Source organism: Oncorhynchus mykiss, chromosome 23 (genome assembly GCF_057628025.1).
Source record: "Oncorhynchus mykiss isolate SJ-2025 chromosome 23, ASM5762802v1, whole genome shotgun sequence".
NCBI lineage: Eukaryota > Metazoa > Chordata > Actinopteri > Salmoniformes > Salmonidae > Oncorhynchus > Oncorhynchus mykiss.
In genome coordinates, this window is record NC_143044.1 from 38,204,770 (window position 1) to 38,224,960 (window position 20,191).

General features: G+C 44.5%; 1 protein-coding gene and 1 long non-coding RNA gene across 4 annotated transcripts in view; one reads left to right on the forward strand and one right to left on the reverse strand.

Moving 5' to 3' along the window:
- LOC149972588 (uncharacterized) overlaps window positions 1-20,191 on the reverse strand; it is a 439,554-nt gene that overhangs the window by 299,252 nt on the left and 120,111 nt on the right. The gene's annotated exons all lie outside the window — the stretch shown is intronic.
- The window catches only part of LOC110502889 (sorting nexin-29), a 172,198-nt gene that overhangs the window by 111,718 nt on the left and 40,289 nt on the right, over window positions 1-20,191 (forward strand). For both annotated transcript variants that reach the window (XM_036960638.2, XM_036960639.2), the window contains exons 15-17: window positions 1,367-1,473; window positions 15,885-16,001; window positions 18,764-18,819. In XM_036960638.2, coding sequence (XP_036816533.2) covers window positions 1,367-1,473; window positions 15,885-16,001; window positions 18,764-18,819 — 280 coding nt within the window. The remainder of the gene's footprint in view (window positions 1-1,366; window positions 1,474-15,884; window positions 16,002-18,763; window positions 18,820-20,191) is intronic.

The following is a 20,191-nucleotide window of genomic DNA, read 5'->3' on the forward strand; positions in this document are numbered from 1 at the left end:
TGTTCTGGCCCTCATGTCCCCCAAGGTCAGCACTGAGTTTCCCCCTGCCTATATGGGGGGCGCTAGCCATGGATTTAATCCCTTGCCAGGCCACCCTTGCGTTTCCTGAGGAGATGGTTGGGGATGAGAACATTTTTACATGTGGTTCAGAGCTTTTCCAAGAAGACAATCCATATCACGAGCAGATAGTTGCTTTCAAGGGTCTAACCTGTGGAATGCAAGTAGAGACACAGTATTACTCAGCAATCACAGTGTCATTCCCAGATGTGTGTGTCCATTGTGGATGTCCAGATGTTCTTGAGGGTGGAGAGGTTGTGAGGCTCAAACGACAATTCCAACATGTCCGGCCAATGTGCCCAGTGTGTTAGCAAGAAGGAAAGCAGTTCATTATGAGAGCTCCAATAAATCTAAAAAAGAGATGAACACCCAAGAGACCAGAATAAACAACAAATAAAGGGCAAAACAGACCATGCTGTTGAACAGTAAACAGCAGCAGGTGATTGTGCAATTACTTCTGACCACAGAACATTGGCTGTCATTTTCATTTCCAGGCGATTCTACATGTTGAATCGTTATTGTTTGTTGACACCCAGTAGGTGATTTACTGAGCCACTGCTCCTCCAAGTCTAACTTCTGTTGTTCTACCTCCTATAACTAGATTACGCCATGTTAATAGCTGATGTGGAATCGCTGTAAGCTCACTATTGATGACTTTAGCCAGCCAGAACTAGTAGTGATGAACCACCATTTTAGGAGTGTGTGGTAGAGCCAAGCAGTGTGGCAGTTTGATGGAATGGTGTCAAGTTTTGAGAAACAAATTAAAAATATTTTTTACGTGCATATTGGTGCAAAAGACAGTAATTAGAGAAGATGGTTGTCATAATGCCAATGTTTATTCGTTTACATCTCCTGGCAGATACAGCGGGTTTGATACCTTAGAGAAGTTGCTGTTTTAAAACCTTCCAGGAAGTAACCCCTCTACTATTCGGTTTCCAACAGACAATTAAAACTGTGTGAAAAACCGGCTCTTTAACTACTGACAAGACAATACTCCTCTGCATAATATTCAAATGATAATGGTGTGTGTGTGTTTGTTGCCCCAGGCATATCAAACACATTAATATTGATCATTATGTTGGCTGGCAGTTAGGCTATCGGTTAGAGCGTTGGGCCAGTTACTGAAAGGTCGGCTCTGGGATTCAAACTGGCGACAAGGTGAAATATCTTTCTGTGCCCTTAAGCAAGGCACTTAACCCTAATTGCATATAAAACACTTTTGTACATGTGTGGAACAGGACAATCATTTTGTGAGTGCTTATATTTATTATTGTTCCCCAAGTAACTGTTTGCTTCTCTCCTCTTCCAGCTCTCCCCATGGTGAGGAACTGTGATGGTTCTACTCTGGCCCCTCAGAGCAGGTCTATGGGGGATGTGGAGGAGCTGGCTGCCAGCTACGAACGCAAACTCATAGAGGTGGGTACTACTGTTACTGTCTGACTCAGTCTTACCTCTACCGCTACTTAGGCAGCTGAGATGACTGCATTTACTTTTATGTTTGTAATTTTGTCTTTTATTATTTATTATTGTTGTTGCATTTTCGAGAAGGAAACTGGAAGTACTGGAAGCATGTCGTTGGATGGTGAATACCATTTGTATCCTGTACATACGACTAATACAACTTTAAACTATCTACACAGTCATCACTGATCAGTGAAGCAAGAAGATTGATTTCACCAATCCAGCCTGGTCAGATCACTCAGTAATTACTTCGAGAGGATTTCTCAAGTATTTCAACAGAGCCATGGAGTTTTGTAGGTAGCTGATGCACAGTTCCAACTCTGTTGTTACACATGGTGATGCAGCCTCAGTCACTCAGAGACAGAGACAGGGAGTGGGTGGTTCTGGGAGTTCTTGGCATGGTTGGTACAGTAACTAATGACCAACTGACGGTGTGACACTCTGAGCTGAGTGACAATGACATAAAAAAACATAAAAAACACTGCCCTCCTCTATTCTAATGAGGTTTTCCATCAATTATTCCTAAGTGTTGTAGATTGATTTTATAATAAATGATTCTGCTATTTTTTCACTTATTTCTGAACTGTCTTATTGATGCAATCATTTACTTGCTTGTCGGTCTCAATAGGGCTTCCTTAAGCATACTGGGATGTGGACTGAGCAAGTAGACGGTACACTTATTGATGTTACCAACTGGTTTGCTTGTTTATGCTCTCTCTGAAGTTGTTGAAACATGCAGAGGGTTAGCTAATGCTGTTGTCTGTTGCTATTTTAACTTCCACTGGGGCCATAGTGAAAGGGTATTGGATATGGAATAACCACCTGTATAATCTAAAGTCTTTCTAACCAGACTTATTGTAAGGTACTATTATGGGATGTATTAGTGATTTTGTGTAGGAGAGATGTGTGTGTTATAACAGTGTGATATAGGTCGGAGACTCCTTTGGGATCTCTGGATCTCTTGATGTGTTCTCTCACTCTCTCTCGCTCTCGCTCTCTCTCGCTCATATTAATTATCCAACAGCAGAAACACCACAACAATTAAGTATTTTCTTTCTGTTCAGTTTAGAAAATACTCACAATAATAGCAGCCTATGCCTGGAAACATGCTTCACTGATGCCACTCATATATTGATCTTAAATATTTCTTATTAATAAGGATGGATTAAATAAGGCCCAACAAATTGCCAGTGTGTGTTTGTGTGCCCATCTGATTGCAGTGGACAGCTCAGCATGTGGTGTACCCCCACCCCCCCGCCCAGGTCACTTCCTGTTTGTAGTGATTTCTGGGTAAAGTGAGTCAGTGAGAGAGGGACTGTGTGCACCCAGGCACTGACACCAATCTCTCCCCTATCTTCCTCCCTCCTCTGAGGAAAAGCTAAGCCTGTCGTCTCCTCTTTCCGCTTCTCTCCGCTCTCTCTTTAGACTCGTTTCACATCCAATTACTTGTGTTAGATAGCAGGTCAGCTATGGTGGCTGTTTCTGCTTGGGATGGTACTCCCAGCTCAGCATCAGCACATCCTAGAGAGGGAGAGGGAGGTGGGGAAGAGGGAGGCGGGGAACAGGGGAGGGAGGTGGGGAGGGGAAGAGGGAGACAGGGAGGAAGAGGGAGGGGGAAGAGGGAAGAGATGGGAGGAAGATATAGGGAGGGGAGGAAGAGTGCGGGAGGGAGGGAGGAAGGAAGAGAGTGGGAGGGAGGGGAGGGGAAGGATGGGGAGGGAGGGAGAGAGAGAGGAGGGGAGGGGAAGGATGGGGAGGGAGAGGGGGAAGAAGGGAGAAGGGAGGAAGAGAGGGAGGGGAGGAAGGAAGAGAAATTGCGTGAGGAAGGGGAAAATAAATTACAGGAGGGAGGGGAGGGGGAGGAAGAGAGGGGAGGAGAGATGGTAGAGAGAGGGATGGGAGGGATAAAAAGTGAGGGAGGGGATGAAGAGAAGGAGGGGAGGGAGAGAGAGGGGAAGAGAAATTTCGCGAGGGAGGGGAGGAAGAGAGGGGGAGGGGGAGGGGAAGAAGGACAGTGAGGGAGAGAGAGGAAGAGAGAGGGGAGGGGTGGGAAGAGAGGGGGAGGAAAGGGAGGGGATGAAGGGAGAGAAGGGGGGGAAGAGGGAAGGGGAGGGAGAGAAGGGATAAAGGGAGGGGAGGGAGAGAAGGGAGGAAGAGGGAAGGGGAGGGAGAGAAGGGAGGAAGAGGGAAAGGGAGGGTATGAGGAGAGGGATGGGAGGAAGAGGAGAGGGAGGGGAGGAAGAGGAGAGGGAGGGGATGAATATAGAGAGGGGAGGAAGAGAGAAATGGAGCAGAGGAGGAGGGAGGGTAGGAAGAGAGGGGGAGAGCGAGGGGAGGAAGAGAGAGGTGAGGAACGGAGAGCGAGAGGGAGGGAGGGAGAGCGGGGGGGAGGGGAGAAAGAGAGGAGGGGAGAGGGGAGGAAGAGATAGGGAGGATGAGGGGGAAGGGAGGAAGAGTGAGAGAAGAGGGGGAGGGAGAGAGAGGGATGGGAGGAAGAGAGAGAGGGAGGGGAGGAAGAAAGCGATATTGCACGAGAGAGGGATGGGGAGGAAGAGTGAGAGAGGGTGAGGGGAGAAAGAGAGGGAGGGTGGCAGAAAGGGAATGAGGGTGTAGGAGAAAGGAGGAGAGAACTGTCAGGATCACCTGCATCACAACAATGCCGTATAGAACTGTCACAAGCAGAGAGTGCCTGGGTCAGGAAACAGATTTTTACTGTTAAGTTAGTTTGTAGGTCTAATAGAACTTACCATAAACCTAAACTAACTCTGCTTTCAATAAGATTCATTGCTATTTCTGAGAGTTTTGAAGGAAAGAGCTGAAATACACAAGCGCAATTGACAATGTTTGTTTAACCCAGTTAAACAAAACATTGAATGAATGAATGCATTGACTTGGTCCTGTCTTCCTGACCAGTGCTGCATTGTGGGTTTTGAGGTTGGAAGTGTTGTCAGCCATATGTGAACTCCTTGCCTTTTAACCAAATTTGGAGTGCTAGCCTAGCACGTGGCTGGGCTGGGCTGGAAATACACCTCTATGTGCAAATCAGCCGGCACGGCCTCAGAGTAAAAACTTATCTCCCTCTCAACAAGAATTAATTGGTTTTCTTCACGCTTCAAATTAATTATCTCTTTTTAATGTTCTATTTGAAAGTTACAGCACAAATAAAGAGGTGATGAATGGATGGAGTGTTCCGGAATTATCTGATGTTCTGGAATGGTCTGATATTCTACACTCTGATTTGTAGTTATTCCGATATAACAAAACATGCCGAAAAGCTGCTGTGTTGTTCAATGTAGCTAGGTCACAAATCCCGACCTACGGTCTGCAATGCTCCCACGTAGGGAAATGGAGGCTGTGAGTGCGTGGGCCTGTGCCCTCCCAGGCCCATCCATGGCTGCGCTCCTGCTCATTCATGTCAAATCCATAAATTATGGCCTAATGAATTTATTTCAATTTATGGATTTCCTTCTTTGAACTGTCACTCAGTCAAATCTTTGAAGTTGTTGCATGTTGTGTTAATATTTTTGTTCAGTATAGTTTTGTTATTTACTAAAACAGAAAATCATTTTTTTGCTGTATTCCAATGGGGTAACCTAGGTAACCACAGTTTGTTTCCCCCACAGGCGGGCAGGGCCACAACGTTCTGTCTAATACCGACTGAGTCTATCAGTGAGTTTTGTTGTTCAGAGGTGGTAGCTAGGAACCTTTCTGATGTGTTATTCAGTGTTCCCCACAGGGAGGCTGTCAAAGGTGACACGGCTGTGTTGGACCTCTCTGTCGGTATTGATGGTACCCAGCCTGGCCTTTTCCAAATGCCAGCTGAGTCGTGTATGTGTGTGCATGTCACTGTTGTGCTTATTTCAGAATTTGGGAATTGACCACACCCCACAGAATACAACATTTCAGTTTGAGTGACAGAATTTCATTCTGTACAATTCAAAGAAATTCCACTCAGTCGTAGAACATGAGTTTCATTGAATCTGACAGGTCACACTTCCAGATACTAAAGAATGTTACTTTTCTGTGGAAACCATGTTCATATACACAATTGTAACCTTAGTGCTTAGAATAGCCAATTACACTGAGTGTACAAAACATTAGGAACACCTTCCTAATATTGAGTTGCACCCCCCCAAAAAAAGAAAAAGCCTAAATTTGTCAGGACATGGACTGTAGCACCCCTGTGGAATGTTGAAGCATTCCACAGGGGTGCTGACCCATTTTGACTCTAGTGCTTCCCACAGTTGTGTCAGGTTGGCTGGATGTCGTTTGAGTGGTGGATCATTCTTGATACACATGGGAAACTGTTGATCCTGAAAAACCCAGCAGCATTGCAGTTCTTGACATACTCAAACCAGTGCGCCTGGCACCTACTACTATACCCTGTTCAAAGGCACTTAAATCTTTTGTTTTGCACATTCACCTATGGCTTTGCGATATGGAGAAAATATAATATCACAGTATTTTTTTATTATTATTACGGTATTTGACAGTATTATGTTTTTGATTAATAAAAGTTCTACATTTTCTTTGAGTAGTGCGTGACCTCAGGGTGGCAGCACATGTATTCTAAATGATTTCAATGGGTCCTTCTCCATTCTGATTGTTTTATACTGTTCAATTCAACTTCAACCTAAAATAATTTTCAGCATTTTCCTCAATTTCTGTTTTTCCTGCACTCATTTTAGATAAGTTCCACACTACCATGTAGGGCTGCACGATATGGGCAAACAATTTAGGCCTAATTTCTTACCAAATGTTGCAATTGTGGTTTAGAGCAAAACACTTGGGTGAACTGTTGGAATTCATGGAAATAGAAAGATTTTTCTAATTATATAGTTAGAATATAATAGTGGGCACTTTGAATACAGTGTTGTTTGTTTGACATTATAGTTGATGCTCAGATAGTTGGTGAGGGAAATACAAGTCTCCAACTTCAGCGATTTTTGCAATTCGTTCTAGTCACTGGCAGCAGAGAACTGGAAGGAAAGGCGGCCAAATGAGGTGTTGGCTTTGGGGATGATCAGTGAGATATACCTGCTGGAACGTGTGCTACTGTTGGGTGTTGTTATCATGACCAGTGAACTGAGATAAGGTGGAGCTTTACCTAGCATAGACTTATAGATGACCTGGAGCCAGTGGGTCTGGTGACGAATAAGTAGCGAGGGCCAGCCAACTAGAGCATACAGGTCACAGTGGTGGGTGGTATAAGGTGATTTGGTAACAAAACGGATGGCACTGTGATAGACTGCATCCAGTTTGCTGAGTAGAGTGTTGGAAGCTATTTTGTAGATGACATCGCCGAAGTCGAGGATCGGTAGGATAGTCAGTTTGGTGGCGTGAGTGAAGGAGGCTTTGTTGCGAAATAGAAAGACGATTTTGAATTGGAGATGTTTAATATGAGTCTGGAAGGAGAGTTTACAGTCTAGCCAGACACAGTGCACAGTGTCCAAGGAAGGGCCAGAAGTATACAGAATGGTGTCGTCTGCATAGAGGTGGATCAGGAAATCGCCCGCAGCAAGAGCGACATCATTGATATATGCAGACAAAAGAGTCGGCCCGAGAATTGAACCCTGTGGTACCCACATGGAGACTGCCAGAGGTCCGGACAACATGCCCTCTGATTTGACACACTGAACTCTGTCTGCAAAGTAGTTGGTGAACCAGGCGAGGCAGTCATCAGAAAAACTAAGGCTATTGAGTCTGCCGATAAGAATACTGTGATTGACAGAGTCGAAAGACTTGGCTAGGTCGATGAAGACGGCTGCACAGTACTGTATTTTATCGATGGCGGTTATGATATCGTTTAGTACCTTGAGCGTGGCTGAGGTGCACCCGTGACCGGCTCGGAAGCCGGGTTGCACAGAGGAGAAGGTACGATGGGATTCGAAATGGTCAGTGATCTGTTTATTAACTTGGCTTTCGAAGACTTTAGATAGGCAGGGCAGGATGGATATAAGTCTGTAATAGTTTGGGTCTAGGGTGTCACCCCCTTTGAAGAGGGGGATGACCGCGGCAGCTTTCCAATCTTTAGGGATCTCGGACGATACGAGAGGTTGAACAGGTTGGTAATAAGGGTTGCAACAGTGGCAGCGGGTAGTTTTAGAAAGAGAGGGTCCAGATTGTCTAGCCCGACTGATTTGTACTGGTCCAGGTTTTGCAGCTCCTTCAGAACATCTGCTGTCTGGATATGGGTGAAGCTGGGGAGGCTTGGGCGAGTAGCTGCGGGGGGGGCTGTTGGCCGGGGTTGGAGTAGCCAGGAGGAAGGCATGGCCAGCCATTGAGAAATGCTTATTGAAATTTTCGATCATGGATTTAACGGTGGTGACCATGTTACCTAGCCTCAGTGCAGTGGGCAGCTGGGAGGAGGTGCTCTTGTTCTCCATGGACTTTACACTGTCCCAAAACCTTTTGTAGTTAGAGCTACAGGATGCAAATTTCTGCTTGAAAAGCTAGCCTTTGCTTTCCTGACTGACTGCGTGTATTGGTTTCTGACTTCCCTGAACAGTTGAATATCGTGGGGACTATTCGATGCTATGGCAGTCCGCCACAGGATGTTTTTGTACTGGTCAAGGGCAGTCAGGTCTGGAGTGAACCAAGGGCTATATCTGTTCTTAGTTCTGCATTTTTTTAATGGAGCATGCTTATCTAAGCTGGTGAGGAAATTACTTTTAAAGAATGACCAGGGGCCTCCCGGGTGGCGCAGTGGTTAAGGGCGCTGTACTGCAGCGCCAGCTGTGCCATCAGAGTCCCTGGGTTCGCGCCCAGGCTCTGTCGTAACCGGCCGCGACCGGGAGGTCCGTGGGGCGACGCACAATTGGCCTAGCGTTGTCCGGGTTAGGGAGGGCTTGGATGTCCTTGTCTCATCGCGCACCAGCGACTCCAGTGGCGGGCCGGGCGCAGTGCGCGCTAACCAAGGTTGCCAGGTGCACGACACATTGGTGCGGCTGGCTTCCGGGTTGGATGCGCGCTGTGTTAAGAAGCAGTGCGGCTGGTTGGGTTGTGTATCGGAGGACGCATGACTTTCAACCTTCGTCTCTCCCGAGCCCGTACGGGAGTTGTAGCGATGAGACAAGATAGTAGCTACAACAATTGGATACCACGAAATTGGGGAGAAAAAGGTGGTAAAAATTCAAAAAACAAAAAAAAGACTGACCAGGCATCCTCGACTGACAGGATGAGGTCAATATCCTTCCAGGATACCTGGGCCAGGTCTATTAGAAAGGCCTGCTCGCAGAAGTGTTTTAGGGAGCTTTTGACAGTGGTTTGACCTCGGACCCATAGCGGATACAGGCAATGAGGCAGTGATCGCTGAGATCCTGATTGAAGACAGCGGAGGTGTATTTGGAGGGCAAGTTGGTCAGGATAATGTCTTAGCTACTTCATGTTGTTAACATATTCATGCTTCACATATTCCTTTTTTGGTTTAGAAGATACTGTTGCACAAACAAAATGCTGATTTAGGTTGCACCATCCCTGTTATTATCAGGCTGTATTAGCTAGCTACATTTGCTCTGACTCAGTACATTTATTAACCAGCTAACTAGCGATTAGCATTAGTGGCTAACACGATTTTGGCCCAACTTGCTAAGAAAAGACAAACTAGCCACTTGCAGATGTAAGAAACAATAGTGTAGTGGATTTATGTTAAGAAACAAAGTGAAAACTGCGTTGTTGTCATCAAATTTTTTGCATGTGTTGCATTGACCATGCAAACTGAACGCAAGTCATGGTCAAGCAAGTTGAGTGACAGGGGGCGGAGCTAGGTCTGTGTGGAAAGCGCCATGGAGAGAGAGAGATAACTCAAGTAACGGAGTAAACTATAAAAATGGATGTTACACACTGCATATCAAATTTAACAAACTAAACATTAAAATACCGTTATAGAAGATAAAGTAAAAACCCAAACCGGTCTGTGCATCAATACCGGTATATAGTAAAATACAGTATACTGCCCAGCCCTACATTCACCCTCCAAACGGAACACATACACCATCCATGTCTCAATTGTCTCAAGGCTTAAAAATCCTTCTTTAACCTGTCTCCTCCCCTTCATCTACACTGATTTGAAGTGGATTTAACTAGTGACATCAATAAATTCACCTGGATTCACCTGGTCAGTCTGTCATGGTGTTCCTAATGTTTTGTACACTCCACCAACCATTTTATTTGTTTGGCTTCTTTTAAGACTTTAGGGTGTGCTTGCTTTAGGGTGTGCTCCTTCTTTTAAGACTTTAGGGTGTGCTTGCTTTAGGGTGTGCTCCTTCTTTTAAGACTTTAGGGTGTGCTTGCTTTAGGGTGTGCTCCTTCTTTTAAGACTTTAGGGTGTGCTTGCTTTAGGGTGTGCTCCTTCTTTTAAGACTTTAGGGTGTGCTTGCTTTAGGGTGTGCTCCTTCTTTTAAGACTTTAGGGTGTGCTTGCTTTAGGGTGTGCTCCTTCTTTTAAGACTTTAGGGTGTGCTTGCTTTAGGGTGTGCTCCTTCTTTTAAGACTTTAGGGTGTGCTTGCACGTGCAGTGGTGTAAAAATACTTTGAAGTACTACGTAAGTATTTTTTGAGGGTATCTGTACTTTACATTTTTATATTTTTGACAACTTTTACACCATAACATTACTTAAAGAAAACATGTACTTTTTACTCCCATACATTTTCCTTGACACCCAAAAGTGCTTGTTACATTTTGAATGCTCAGCAGGACAGCAACATGGTCTAATTCACACACCTATCAATATAACGTGTTGTCATCTCTACGCTCAGCAGGACAGCAACATGGTCTAATTCGCACACCTATCAATATGACGTGTTGTCATCTCTATGCTCAGCAGGACAGCAACATGGTCTAATTCACACACCTATCAATATGACGTGTTGTCATCTCTATGCTCAGCAGGACAGCAACATGGTCTAGTTCACACACCTATCAATATGACGTGTTGTCATCTCTATGCTCAGCAGGACAGCAACATGGTCTAATTCACACACCTATCAATATGACGTGTTGTCATCTCTATGCTCAGCAGGACAGCAACATGGTCTAGTTCACACACCTATCAATATGACGTGTTGTCATCACTATGCTCAGCAGGACAGCAACATGGTCTAATTCACACACCTATCAATATGACGTGTTGTCATCTCTATGCTCAGCAGGACAGCAACATGGTCTAATTCACACACCTATCAATATGACGTGTTGTCATCACTATGCTCAGCAGGACAGCAACATGGTCTAGTTCACACACCTATCAATATGACGTTTTGTCATCACTATGCTCAGCAGGACAGCAACATGGTCTAGTTCACACACCTATCAATATGACGTGTTGTCATCTCTACGCTCAGCAGGACAGCAACATGGTCTAATTCACACACCTATCAATATGACGTGTTGTCATCTCTATGCTCAGCAGGACAGCAACATGGTCTAATTCACACACCTATCAATATGACGTGTTGTCATCACTATGCTCAGCAGGACAGCAACATGGTCTAGTTCACACACCTATCAATATGACGTGTTGTCATCACTATGCTCAGCAGGACAGCAACATGGTCTAGTTCACACACCTATCAATATGACGTGTTGTCATCTCTACGCTCAGCAGGACAGCAACATGGTCTAATTCACACACCTATCAATATGACGTGTTGTCATCTCTATGCTCAGCAGGACAGCAACATGGTCTAATTCACACACCTATCAATATAACGTGTTGTCATCTCTACGCTCAGCAGGACAGCAACATGGTCTAGTTCACACACCTATCAATATGACGTGTTGTCATCTCTATGCTCAGCAGGACAGCAACATGGTCTAGTTCACACACCTATCAATATGACGTGTTGTCATCTCTATGCTCAGCAGGACAGCAACATGGTCTAATTCACACACCTATCAATATGACGTGTTGTCATCTCTATGCTCAGCAGGACAGCAACATGGTCTAGTTCACACACCTATCAATATGACGTGTTGTCATGACTACTGCCTCTGATCTGGCGGACTCACGAAGAACGAAAACTGCATTTGTACATTTTTTACTTTTTAATTTCACTCAAGTATGACAATTGATGACTTTTTCCACCATTGCATTTAACCCTTGTGTAGTCTTAACACTGTATACTCCCCCTGTCCTAAGGGTAAAAAAAATGACCCTAAACTAAACCCCTAAAATAAAGCAGTTTAGTTGAACTTTAAACCCCAAATCTATTTTGCATGAAGAAACAAACTGCCATTCATCACAAACTTTGTGAATATCTGGGTTTTCCTTCTTCACAATGCAGAAAGACTGCATTTAAACAGTGGACACCACTTTTTTAACACACATGTCATAATTGTTTTCCTTACTAAAGTAGAGGTTTATTATTATTATTATTGCTAAAGGTACTGCATAGGTATAAACCATTTTTTTAGCAGGAGATAGCACCTGTATAGCCTAAGAAAGTAGCAGAAATGTGCAGAAAGTAGTTTTGAATGAATTTTATTGAAGGGAAACAATAACAGACTTGAACTTTTTTGGCAACCTAGTGATATTCTTATATACTGTACAATGAGGAATTCAACTACAAAGTACTAGTCTTCCCCCACTCACAAGGTGTATAAACAACAATAAATAAGATAATAGATACAAAACAAAAACGTGAACATTAATCAATCAGCTCTAATTAGCACATGTAGGACAGTATGCAAGTGTGTGTGCATGGACTTTGCAGATGTATTTCTCACATGTGCAGCACATCGTATTTGTGAACACCCTCCTCTTGTTCCGCTTATCAGGCATCCAGGTAGGGTTGATCTTGTTCCATGTCACGAAGGCATTGTATAAGGACACATCAATGATGTTATGGAAGATGACCAGGGTCCAGCGGGCAGTCATCCTCCCGCAGCTGTAAGTTCCAATCTCCTTGTCCAGGTTGTCCACGCCTCCTTTGTTGTGGTTGTAGTCCAGGATGATGGCTGGCTTCCTGTCCTCTCAATCACTGATCTCAGCCGTTTTGTGCATTGTGCTCAGGAGGACCACATTCTTGTTCCTCTATGGGAGGTAAGAAACTAGAGTGGTGGTGAAGGCAAACTTTGATGAGAAGGCCTCTCTCCCCCTTGTTGCGAGGCGTGCAGGGGGGAGCTCAGGCTTGTTCTTTCTAACTGTGCCAACCATGGTGATCTTCCTCTTCAGGAGCTGCTGGCTGAGTTCATAAGAGGTGAAGAAGTTGTCACAAATGACATTGTGCCCCCTCAGTCCATCTGTCACATCAAGCACAACCCGCATCCCCTGGTTCTTCTCCGGGCCTCCACTGGTCGGCTTCCCTGTGTAGACTTGCATCTTCCAAGCGTAGCTGGATTGTGCGTCACAGACCACCCATATCTGGATGTCATACTTTGCTGGCTTGCTGGGCATATACTGCCGGAAAGGACAGCAACCTTTTGACAAAAGAGATTACTATCAGTAATTAGTATCAGTGTCACAGAAAACAATCACATAAATCAATGGTATTACAGCAATACGTAATAAAATTAACAGTGAAAATCACTTACATTACAGATATGAAAATAAAAATGTACCTCTGAATGGAACCAGTTGCTTATCCACTGTTACTTCAGGCCCAAGGTTGTAGAAGGGTATGGCAGACGCTCCACCCACTTCTCCCAGACCACTCTTATGAACGCCAGTTTGTCTCTCACACATCTTGCAGGTCTTGAGAAAGTGTGAAGGACTTTTAGTGGCATCATGGCACGGAAAATCACCCTTCCACTCTCTGCATCCCAGAGACTACATGTAGCCTCGCCTCGGGACCTATACACACCCGCTAAGAATAGCAGCCCTATGTAGGCACGCAGGTCAATCTCATCCATCCTTTTCCAGTTGTCTCTATATTTACAGAAACCCTCCAAATGTGTCATCTCTGGGATGATTTTTTCGATGGCTGGTGTGATGAACATGTAGAATGTTGAAGCGATGTCCTGGCCATGGGCAACTGCATGTCTTGTGGGTCCTGGGGTCATCCTTATGACATTTTTTACTGCCATCCTGCCCTGGTTGTCATATGGTGACAAGGACCATGTTATTTAGCTGTTCTTTGACAAAAATGTCTCTCTTTCAGCTTGGGGGATTTCTTCTTCATCTGAAGATGATGCATCGTGCTCTGGGTTGTATTCTTCCCCATCTTCTTCGTCAGATACCTCCTCCTCTTCTAAATCAGTGTTCTCTTGTTCCTCCTGGACATCTGTAAAATTCAGATCTACAACCTGTTGGGCACTGAAACGTGCACTCATGGCTTCAGCAAAGAAAGAATTGGGGGACTGTCATATGCAGCACCTTTATATCATCAAATCAAAATCAAATCAAATGTATTTATATAGCCCTTCGTACATCAGCTGATATCTCAAAGTGCTGTACAGAAACCCAGCCTAAAACCCCAAACAGCAAGCAATGCAGGTGTAGAAGCACGGTGGCTAGGAAAAACTCCCTAGAAAGGCCAAAACCTAGGAAGAAACCTAGAGAGGAACCAGGCTATGTGGGGTGGCCAGTCCTCTTCTGGCTGTGCCGGGTGGAGATTATAACAGAACATGGCTAAGATGTTCAAATGTTCATAAATGACCAGCATGGTCCAATAATAATAAGGCAGAACAGTTGAAACTGGAGCAGCAGCACGGCCAGGTGGACTGGGGACAGCAAGGAGTCATCATGTCAGGTAGTCCTGAGGCATGGTCCTAGGGCTCAGGTCCTCCGAGAGAGAGAAAGAGAGAGAGCACACTTAAATTCACACAGGACACCGAATAGGACAGGAAAAGTACTCCAGATATAACAAACTGATCCTAGCCCCCTGACACACAAACTACTGCAGCATAAATACTGGAGGCTGAGACAGGAGGGGTCATGAGACACTGTGGCCCCATCCGAGGACACCCCCGGACAGGGCCAAACAGCCTCTTTATAGCCTCTTCCCCATTAGTAAACAATGCTTTCAAGAAATGTTTATTTTGTCTGTAAACTTGAGTCGTGTGTGTGTGTGTGTGTGTGTGTGGGGGGGGGGGGGGGGGGGGGGGGATGCTGCACATGCACAAGAAATGTTTAGTTTTGGCGATGTTTCGCTTTTTCAAATGTTGGGAAAGTCATCAAATTTCAAGTTGACAAAATATAATTTAGGGGGTCATTTTTTACACTTAAGACAACACAAGGGTTAAGTAGATTTAAAACCAAATACTTTTACTCAAGTAGTATTTTACTGGGTGACTTTTACTTAAGTAATTTTTATTTTAATGTATCTTTACTCTTACTCAGGTATGAAAATTGGTTACTTTTTCCAACACAGCACATGCGTGCTTGTGTGTATTCACACCATTCACTATGCCCTTTGTATCTCCCGGTCTCTGTAGAGTTAGACGACTTCAAGGAAGCTGCAGGTTCACTCCTGAGATGGGAAAGTTGAATGTTGAGTGCATTTCAAAGTAGAAACAGTGTAAGCAGGACTTGATGGTGCTGCCTTCAAAGATGTCAAGTTCTGCATTTTAATGTCCAACTCTCTCTACCGGGTCCTGAGGTCACTGTGTTTGAATTCATTCTAAAGTCTGGAACGTTAAATGAGTCTATGTATGAATAGTGAACTAGAAAGCCAGGTGAATGTTGAAATGTTAGCTAACTATGAGATAATTCTAGCCAAGCTGGAAAACTAATAAACTCCTCACTTTTCCCAGATGCCATGTTGAGGTTAGTTTTCAACTTTGCACTATAAGATAAGGATTGTCTGTACTCTTACTCCCTCATAACAAAGAGCCCTCTTAAAGAAACCATTCTTTAACTAGCCTGATACTGAAGTTAATTCCTTGGTCGTTTTCATGCCAAACATTCCAAAACAGACAACCAGGCTAGAACATTGAGTCTCTACAATGTTTAGGATCATAACCCAGTGTGTTTGAGGTGGTATCCTCCATGTACTGGGGTCAGTAATGGGTACAGACATCAGAAATTACATTGTTCACCTGTCATACACAGTCGTCCCTTTCCTCAATCTACCCTGACACCTGATGTCCTCTGACAAATGAATGCATGTCACAGCTGTCTAGCTGTCTCTGTTCGTGACACGCTGGTGGCAGCAACCTATCATCCTGTCCAGGTCTGTTAGGGAAACTGAAGGCTGATGTCACAAGCAGCCTGGACTCAACCACACTGTGTGTGTTTGTGTGTGCATGAGCATCCTTTTAGCTAATTGTATTTCCTTGCCAAACTGTCCGTTTTACTGTTCCGCCGTGTATCATTTTTGACTGTTATTTGGAGTCTGATATTTTAGTTCATATACAGCTGCACGGATCAGGTGTGTGTGTGTTCCAGGCCGTAACTAACCCTGTGTGTGTGTGTGTGTTTTTCCTAGGTGGCTGAGATGCATGGCGAGTTGATAGAGTTCAATGAGCATCTGTACCGTTCTATGATGGCCAAGGACAACCTCATCATCCAGATGAAACAGGAACTCATCGACCTCAGAGGACCAGTGAGTTACCCTCTACATGCACTCACACACACACCTAGGGGGAGCTTTTTGGCCACTCAGTTATAAATCAACTGCCCTAGGCTACAGATACCACCTCTTATTCTAGAGCTCAAGTCCTCATCTGCTGGCCCAGCTCTGGTTGCACACTGGCTGACCAGGCAAGCTGTGTGAGTGTTCCTCTGGTCCCCTGGCCCTCTGATCCCCTGGTCATTAAAACCAATAGAAGTTCGATCCTCAAATCACTTCCATTGTATATAATCTTCGTCTTGATTGTCAAGTAGTAGAGGACTTTCTTTGACAAAGTAGATGGTAGTGCTGACGTCATCCAAGAATCCCTCTGAAAAACTCCTGATTGCGCATGAAGCCGGAAGGATTTCAATGGCATCCAAAAAATCACAAAGGATCATAGTTTACGTAATCGTTTTCATCTTGCCTGAGAGAGTCAACCGGCAAAGAGCCTCCTCGTAGCCTACCGGCCCATGATTGGTCTGTGCCAACACATGTTGTGTGACGACAAGTTAGTAGTCAGAATGGATCACTATTTCATTAAATATCTCAATTTGTAGCGAACTTTGAAATAATTCAGTGTGGGGATCGAACTTGATCATAATAAACACATTTTAGATCCCAAAACATGTATCTAAAAATAATGTTTGGACGTCTTTGCGATCGTAATTTACAGTTGGAATCGGAAGTTTACATACACTTAGGTTGGAGTCATTAAAACTCGTTTTTCAACCACTCCATAAATGTTTTGTTAACAAACTATAGTTTTGGCAAGTCGGTTAGGACATCTACTTTGTGCATGACACCAGTAATTTTTCCAACAATTGTTTACACTTATAATTCCCTGTATCACAATTCCAGTGGGTCAGAAGTTTACATACACTAAGTTGACTGTGCCTTTAAACAGCTTGGGAAATTGCAGAAAATTGTGTGATTGCTTTAGAAGCTTCTGATAGGCTAATTGACATCATTTGAGTCAATTGGAAGTGTACCTGTGGATGTATTTCAAGGCCTACCTTCAAACTCAGTGCCTATTTGCTTGACATCATGGGAAAATCTAAAGAACTCAGCCAAGACCTCAGGAAAAAAATTGACCTCCACAAGTCTGGTTCATCCTTGGGAGCAATTTCCAAATGCCTGAAGGTACCACGTTCATCTGTATAAACACCATGGGACCACGCAGCCGTCATACCGCTCAGGAAGGAGATGCGTTCAGTCTCCTAGAGATGAACGTACTTTGGTGCAAAAAGTGCAAATCAATCCCAGAACAGCAGCACAGGACCTTGTGAAGATGCTGGAGGAAACAGGTACAAAAGTATCTATATCCACAGTAAAACAAGTCCTATATCGACATAACATGAAAGGCCGCTCAACAAGGAAGAAGCCACTGCTCCAAAACCGCCATAAAAAAGCTAGACTACGGTTTGCAACTATACATGGGGACAACGATTGTAATTTCTGGAGAATTGTCCTCTGGTCTGATTAAACAAAAATAGAACTGTTTGGCCTTAATGACCATTTATGTTTGGAGGAAAAAGGGGGAGGCTTGCAAGCCGAAGAACACCATCCCAACCGTGAAGCACGGGGGTGGCAGCATCATGTTGTGGGGGTGCTTTGCTGCAGGAGGGACTGGTGCACATCTTGAGGAAGGAAAATGATGTGACTATATTGAAGCAACATCTCAAGACATCAGTCAGGAAGTTAAAACTTGGTCACAAATGGGTCTTCCAAATGTACAATGACTGCAAGCATACTTCCAAAGTTGTGGAAAAATGGCTTAAGGACAACAAAGTCAAGGTTACCAAATACTAATTGAGTGTATGCAATCATCTGACCCACTGGGAATGTGATGAAAGAAATAAAAGCTGAAATAAATAATTCTCTTTACTATTATTTTGATATTTCACATTCTTAAAATAAAGTGGTGATCCTAACTGACCTAAGACAGGGAACTTTTACTAGGATTAAATTTCAGGAATTGTGAAAAACTGAGTTTAAATGTATTTGGCTAAGGTGTATGTAAACTTCTGACTTCAACTGTACATAGGCTTTCTAGGGCAGACCAGAGATTTTGGCACCGCTAGGTTGCTACGCAGTAGCCAACCAGCAGAGCTTGTGACTTAACATTCCAGACCTGACACAGGGGGCTGCGGCTGGAAGAGAGTAGAGGTTGATGTGGCCCACTCTATCCTTAGCCCTGTGGCCCTGTCTCTGCGGTGTGACACCCAACTTCATCCTCTCTACACCAGACCATTCTCTACTCGTATAGACACATTGAAAATGAAAGACAGAAGGGTGTTGACACACACACACACAGGATTACCCCTGCATGTGTCCCAGGGCCATGGGGGATTTAAGGAGAAGAAGCAGACAGATTATAGGAATCCCTTACAGCCATGCTGGGTAACAGTATCCTCCTCTGCTGCTGGAGCTCCCTCCAATCCAGGGATTAACAACAACAAGAGGCCCTATGGGGTCACACACTGAGCTTTACTAGTGTGTACAGTACGTTGATGTGATAGTGGTGGTGATGGGATGGGGGTGGGGGCAGAGTACAGTAATGTCATGGTGCTCTGCTTCACTAGTCACACAGACAGACACCTCCCTCAGGGTCTACCCAACCCTGTAGCACAAACACACAGGGGTGTGTAGAGGGTTGCTGACGTGACATTTTGTATAAACAGTGACATTTAGATTTTTCTCTCGCTCTTTCTCCTTCTCTCGCTCTCCATCTCTCGCCTTGCTTTTGAATAAAGGTTCCTGGTGACCTGAGCCAGACTTCTGACGACCCCAGCCTATCAGATTTTGAGACGTAAGCAGCTTTTCTTATCACATGAGTGGTGTCCCTACTATATATATGTGTATGTCTGGCCCCATGTCTCAGCTTGATCATTATCATCTGTATCTCTATCACCTCAGGTGAGGGAAGGAAGGGGACAGTTTACAGACATCTCTGAAAATGTCTTTCTTCCTCTCTTACTCCTGGTTTCTCCTTCTACCTTTCTCTTTGAAAACCTCTGACAGTGGCCAACCCCAGCCCTGTAGCTCCCCAGTCAGAAGATACTAAACCACTTGATTATTCCTAGTACGCTATCAACTCGGTATACTGTAAACATACACATGATCAAAAGTATGTGGACACCTCTTAATTTGAGTGGATTTGGCTATTTCAGCCGTTGCTGACAGGTGTATACAATTGAGCACACAGCCATGCAATCATAGACAAACATTGTCAGTAGAATGCCCCGTACTGAAGAGCTCAGTGACTTTCAACTTGACAGCGTCATAGGATACCACGCGTAGCGCGTAGCATGTATAAATCGTCTGTTCTCGATTACAACAGTTCCAAACTGTCTCTGGAAGCAACGTCAGCACATTAACTGTTAGTCGGGAGCTTCATGAAATTGGTTCCCATGGCCGAGCAGCCACATACAGGCATAAGATCACCATGTGCAACGCCAAGCGTCGGCTGGAGTGGCGTAAAGCTCGCCACCATTGAACCCTGGAGCAGTGGAAATGCATTCTCTGGAGTGAAAAATAGCGCTTCACCATCTGGCAGTCCGACGTATGAATCTGGGTTTGGCGGATGCCAGGAGAACGCTACCTGCTTGAATGCATATTGCTAACTGTAACATTTGGTGGAGAAGGAATAATGGTCTGGGGCTGTTTTTTTTCATGGTTCGGGCTAGACCCCTTAGTTCCAGTGAAGGGAAATCTTAACGCTAAAGCATACAATGCTATTCTAGATGATTCCGTGCTTTTTATGGCGACAGTTTGGGGAAGGCCCTTTCCTATTTCTAATTGCCTAACATCAGTGCCCGACAACACTAATGCTCCTGTGGCTGAATGGAAGCAAGTCCCCGCAGCAATGTTCCAACATCTAGTGAAAAGCCTTCCCAGAAGAGTGGAGGCTGTAATAGCAGCAAAGGGGGGGACCAACTCCATATTCATGCCCAGGATTTTGGAATGAGATGTTGGACTACTTTTGGCCATGTAGTGTACATTACTGTGTATATGCAGGTGTTGTACTAACTGCTAATAGAACCTGGCTAGTACTTTATGATAACTACTTTGAGGTAAAATTGTACTTACTATGACTGTGGTATTTGTCTGTCTCACCCAGCGATCTTAAAAGGCAATTCCACCGCTTTTCAACCTAATTTTCATTATCTCCAGTACGGCAC